Source organism: Pezoporus wallicus, unplaced genomic scaffold (assembly GCF_028554395.1).
Source record: "Pezoporus wallicus isolate ANWC-B61680 ecotype Strahan unplaced genomic scaffold, APGP_CSIRO_Pwel_v1 contig_12526, whole genome shotgun sequence".
Taxonomy (NCBI): Eukaryota; Metazoa; Chordata; class Aves; order Psittaciformes; family Psittacidae; genus Pezoporus; species Pezoporus wallicus.
In genome coordinates, this window is record NW_026640803.1 from 1 (window position 1) to 6,292 (window position 6,292).

At 55.7% G+C, this 6,292-nt stretch overlaps 1 protein-coding gene across 1 annotated transcript; it reads left to right on the forward strand.

Moving 5' to 3' along the window:
- Positions 1 to 250: 250 nt before the first annotated feature.
- LOC130605330 (disks large homolog 4-like) lies at positions 251 to 5,916 on the forward strand (the record flags this gene model as incomplete). Its single annotated transcript, XM_057420740.1, has 5 exons — positions 251 to 289; positions 409 to 510; positions 2,764 to 2,936; positions 4,622 to 4,731; positions 5,805 to 5,916. Coding segments are annotated over 5 exons (536 nt in total), but the record flags the coding sequence as incomplete, so codon positions are not given.
- Positions 5,917 to 6,292: the final 376 nt, after the last annotated feature.

Sequence of the window (6,292 nt, forward strand, 5' to 3'; positions counted from 1 at the left end):
TGACCCCCATATTGAGCCCATCGACCCCCCCCATTGACCCCCATATTGAGCCCATTGCTTCCCCCCATTGACCCCCATTAACCCCCCCATTGACCCCCATTGATCCCCCCCATTGCCCCCATTGCCCCCCATTAACCCCCCCCATTGCCCCCCATTGCCCCCCATTAACCCCCCCATTGCCCCCCATTGCCCCCCATTAACCCCCCCATTGCCCCCCATTAACCCCCCCATTACCCCCCTCGCCCCACAGATGCTGTGCTGAGCTACGAGACAGTGACGCAGATGGAAGGTACCCCTGAGGGAGTTATGGGGTGGGGAGAGGGGGCTTTAGGGGTGCAGTGAGCCCCCTCTAAAGGGAACCCCTGCCCCCTAACCGCCCCCCCCACACCTCTCTCTGCCCCACGGCAGTGCATTACGCCCGCCCCATCATCATCTTGGGGCCCACCAAGGATAGGGTCAATGATGATCTCCTCTCCGAGTTCCCAGAGAAGTTTGGGTCCTGCGTGCCCCGTGAGCGATGCTCCCGGCCCTATGGGATGTGGGGCGGGATGTGGGGCTGGGGGGGGGTATGGGGTATGTGGGGTGTGGGATGTATGGGGTATGGGATGTATGGGGTATGGGATGTATGGGGTATGGGATATAGGGGATATGGGGTGTGGGATGTATGGGGTATGGAATATAGGGGATATGGGATATATGAGGTATGGGATATATAGGGTATGGGATATATGGGGTATGGGATATAGGGGATATATGGGGTATGGGATATAGGGGATATATGGGGTATGGGATATATGGGGTGTGGGATATAGGGGATATATGGGGTATAGGATATATAGGGTATGGAATATATGGGGTGTGGGATATAGGGGTTACATGGGTATGGGGTATAAGGAGTATGGGATATATGGGGTATGGGATGTATGGGGTATGGGATATAGGGGATATGGGGTGTGGGATATATGGGGTATGGGATATAGGGGATATGGGATATATAGGGTATGGGATATATGGGGTATGGGATATAGGAGATATATGGGGTATGGGATATATGGGATATGGGGTATGGGATATATGGGATATGGCATATATGGGGTATGGGATATATGGGATATGGGGTATGGGATATGGGATATATGGGGTATGGGATGTATGGGGTATGGAATGCATGGGGTATGGGATATATGGGGTATGGGATATAGGGGGTATGGGGTATGGGATATATGGGGTATGGGGTATATGGGGTATGGGATGTATGGGGTACGTAATGTATGGGGTATGGGATATAGAGGGTATGGGGTATGGGATATATGGGATATATGGGGTATGGTTTAGGGGATATATGGGGTATGGGATATATGGGGTATGGGGTATGGGATATATGGGGTATGGGGTATAGGGGATATATGGGTTATGGGATATATGGGGTATGGGATATATGGGATATGGGATATATGGGGTATGGGATATAGGGGATATATGGGGTATGGGATATAGGGGGTATGGGGTATGGGATATATGGGATATGGGATATATGGGGTATGGGATGTATGGGGTATGGAATGTATGGGGTATGGGATATAGGGGATATGGGGTAAGGGTTATTATGGGGTGTGGGCTTGTGATCATGGAACTGGGCCTTTGGGGACAGCGGCACCCATAGGGATAAGCACTGGGGTCCCTGCAGTGTGAGCTCCCCATAACCCGTACCCCATATACCCCATACCCCATATACCCCGTACCCCATGTACCCCATACATCCCCATATATCCCATACCCCATATATCCCATACCCCATATACCCCATACATCCCCATATATCCCATACCCCATATACCCCATACATCCCCATATATCCCATACCCCGTATATCCCATATCCACTATATCCCATACCCCATATATCCCATACCCCATATACCCCATACATCCCCATATATCCCATACCCCGTATATCCCATATCCACTATATCCCATACCCCATATATCCCATACCCCATATACCCCATACATCCCCATATATCCCATATCCCATATACCCCATATACCCCATATATCCACTGTATCCCATACCCCATGTATCCCATATACCCCATACCCCATATACCCCATACCCTATATATCCCATACCCCATATATCCCATATCCACTATATTCCATACCCCGTATATCCCATATCCCATATACTCCATACCCCATATACCCCATACATCCCATACCCTATATATCCCATACCCCATATATCCCATACCCCATATATCCCATATCCCCTATATCCCATACCCCATATATCCCATACCCCATATATCCCCTATATCCTATGCCCCATATGCCCCATACCCTATATATCCCATACCCCATATATCCCATACCCCATATATCCCATACCCCATATATCCCCTATATCCTATGCCCCATATGCCCCATACCCTATATATCCCATACCCCATATATCCCCTATATCCCATACCCCATATATCCTATACCCCATATATCCCATATATCCCATACCCCATATATCCTATACCCCATATATCCCATATATCCCATACCCCATATATCCTATACCCCATATATCTCCTATATCCCATACCCCATATATCCTATACCCCATATATCCCATATATCCCATACCCCATATATCCCATACCCCATATATCCCATACCCCATATATCCCATACCCCACACACCCCACACCCCATATACCCCACACCCCACCCCCCCCACCCCATATCCCCCCCTTTTCCCCCCCCCATCTTCCAGACACGACGCGCCCCAAACGCGACTACGAGGTGGACGGACGCGACTACCACTTTGTGGCGTCGCGCGAGCGCATGGAGAAGGACATCCAGGGCCACAAGTTCATCGAGGCCGGGCAGTACAACAGCCACCTCTACGGCACCAGCGTGCAGTCCGTGCGCGAGGTGGCCGAGCAGGTGGGGCAGGGGATGTGGGGCGATGATGATGTGGGGCGATGTGGGGCGTCCCGTTGAGTTCAATGGGCGCAGGGTGCAGTTCGAGGCTGTGGCCACAAGGTGGCGCTGGCGTCCCGTTGAGTTCAATGGGCGCAGGGTGCAGTTCGAGGCTGTGGCCACAAGGTGGCGCTGGGGTCCCGTTGAGTTCAATGGGCGCAGGGTGCAGTTTGCACCGGTGGCCACAAGGTGGCGGTGTGGCCATTGGGAATGGGGGGTGATGGGGGGGAATGGGGGGCAATGGGGTGATGGGGGGCAATGGGGTGATGGGGTGATGGGGGAATGGGGGAATGGGGGGCAATGGGGTGATGGGGGGAAATGGGGCTGATGTGGGGCAATGGGGGTGATGGGGTGATGGGGAGCAATGGGGGTGATGGGGTGATTGGGGGCAATGGGGGGCAATGGGGGTGATGGGGGGAAATGGGGCTGATGTGGGGCAATGGGTGTGATGGGGGGCATTGGGGTGATGGGGGGTGACGGAGTGATGGGGGGTAATGGGGTGATGGGGGGCAATGGGGCTGATGTGGGGTAATGGGGGTGATGGGGGTAATGGGGGTCAATGGGGTGATGGGGGGCAATGGGGTCCCATTGAGTTCAATGGGCGCAGGGTGCAGTTTGCACCGGTGGCCACAAGGTGGCGGTGTGGCCATTGGGAATGGGGGCAATGGGGGGTGATGGGGGGGAATGGGGGGCAATGGGGTGATGGGGGGCAATGGGGGGACTGGGGGAATGGGGGGCAATGGGGGAATGGGGGGCAATGGGGTGATGGGGTAATGGGGTCCCATTGACTTCAATGGGCACAGTGCGGCCATTGGCAATGGGAAGCTATGGGGGGCAATGGGAAACAATGGGGGGCAATGGGGGTGATGGGGGGCAATGGGGAGCAATGGGGGTGATGGGGGGCAATGGGAAACAATGGGGGGCAATGGGGGTGATGGGGGGGCAATGGGGAGCAATGGGGGTGATGGGGGGCAATGGGAAACAATGGGGGGCGATGGGGGGCAATGGGGAGCAATGGGGGTGATGGGGGGCAATGGGAAACAATGGGGGTCAATGGAGAGCAATGGGGGACAATGGGGATCAATGGGGGGCAATGGGGGTGATGGGGGGCAATGGGGAGCAATGGGGGTGATGGGGGCAATGGGAAACAATGGGGGGCAATGGGGGTGATGGGGGGCAATGGAGAGCAATGGGGGTGATGGGGGGCAGTGGGAAACAATGGGGGGCAATGGGGGTGATGGGGGGCAATGGAGAGCAATGGGGGGCAATGGGGGGCAATGGGGGGGAAATGGGGGTGATGGGGAGTGATGGGGTCAATGGGGTCCCATTGACTTCAATGGGTGCAGTGTTGGCATTGGGAATGGGGCTGATGGGGGGCAATGGGGGCAATGGGGGGCAATGGGGAGCAATGGGGCGCAATGGGGGGCAATGGGGAGCAATGGGGTCCAATGGGGCCATAGGGCGCTATGGGACAGGGGGCACCTTAGGGGGGCATTGGGGGGTCCCATTGGGGGTTATGGGGCGGGGGGGGGAAGCACTGAGGGGTCATAGGAGGACAGAGAGGGGAGGGGGGGTGTGTCCTTGGGGGGGGGGGGGGCGTGGCCTTGCCTTATAAGGGCGGCTCTGTGACGTCAGCGGTGACGTGGCAGGGCAAGCACTGCATCCTGGACGTGTCGGCCAATGCCGTGCGGCGCCTGCAGGCGGCGCAGCTGCACCCAATCGCCATCTTCATCCGGCCCAAGTCATTGGAGAACGTCCTGTGAGGGGCGGGGCCAAGCCTTATATGGGCATGGAGGGGTGGAGCCTATTGGGAAGGAGCGGGGCTTGGTTATTGAGGGCATGGGAGGTGCCTTATATGGGCATGGAGGGGGTGGAGCCTATTGGGAATGGGAGGGGCTTGGTTATTGAGGGTAGGGAAGTGCCTTAAATGGGCATGGAGGGGGTGGAGCCTATTGGGAAGGGGAGGGGTTTGGTCTTTGAGAGTAGGTTAGTGCCTTAAATGGGCATGGAGGGGGCGGAGCCTATGGGGAAGGGGTGGGGGTTGGTTATTGAGGGAATGGGAGGTGCCTTATATGGGCATGGAGAGGTGGAGCCTATGAAAAGGGGCGGAGCTTGATCATTGAGGGTAGGGAAGTGCCCTAAATAGACATGGAGGGGGCGGAGCCTATGGGAAAGGGGTGAGGTTTGGCTATTGAGGGCATGGGAGCTGCCTTATATGGGCATAGAGGGGGTGGAGCCTATGGGGAAGGGGAGGGGCTTGGTCATAGAGGTTAGAAAAGTGCCTTAAATGGGCATAAAGGGGGCGGAGCCTATGGGAAAGGGGTGAGGTTTGGCTATTGAGGGCATGGGAGCTGCCTTATATGGGCATGGAGGGGTGGAGCCTATGAAAAGGGGCGTGGCTTAAACATTGAGGGCATGGAAGCTGCCTTATATGGGCATAGAGGGGGTGGAGCCTATGGGGAAGGGGAGGGGCTTGGTCATAGAGGTTAGAAAAGTGCCTTAAATGGGCATAAAGGGGGCGGAGCCTATGAAAAGGGGCGGAGCTTAAACATTGAGGGCATGGAAGCTGCCTTATATGGGCATAGAGGGGGTGGAGCTTGATCATTGAGGCTCGGGAAGTGCCTTATATGGGCATTAAGGGGGCGGAGCCAATAGAGGAAAGGGCGGGGCTTGAAAGCAGAGGGGGCGTGGTCTCCATGTGGGCGTGGCCTTAGCGCAGCCTCTATAATGGAACCAAGGGGGGGAGGGGAGGTGGCAGCGCGGGGAGGGGCGGGGCTTGTACCAAAGGGGGCGGGGCCTGTGGTGACCCCGCCCCTTCCATGCCCATATAAGGGAGATCAGCAAGCGCGTGACGGAGGAGCAGGCCCGGAAGGCGTTCGACCGCGCCACCAAATTGGAGCAGGAGTTCACCGAGTGCTTCTCCGGTGGGGACCCTGCCCCATAGCGACCCATAGAGACCCATAGAGACACATAGAGACCCATAGAGACACATAGAGACACATAGAGACACATAGAGACACATAGAGACACATAGAGACACATAGAGACACATAGAGACACATAGAGACACATAGAGACACATAGAGACACATAGAGACACATAGAGACACATAGAGACACCCCCCGGACCCATAGCGACCCATAAAGACCCCATAGGGACACATAGAGACCCATAGAGACCCACAGAGACACCCCCCGGACCCATAGAGACCCATAGAGACCCATAGAGACCCCATAGGGACACATAGAGACCCATAGAGACCCATAGAGACCCACATAGACACCCCCTGGACCCATAGAGACCCATAGAGACCCACATA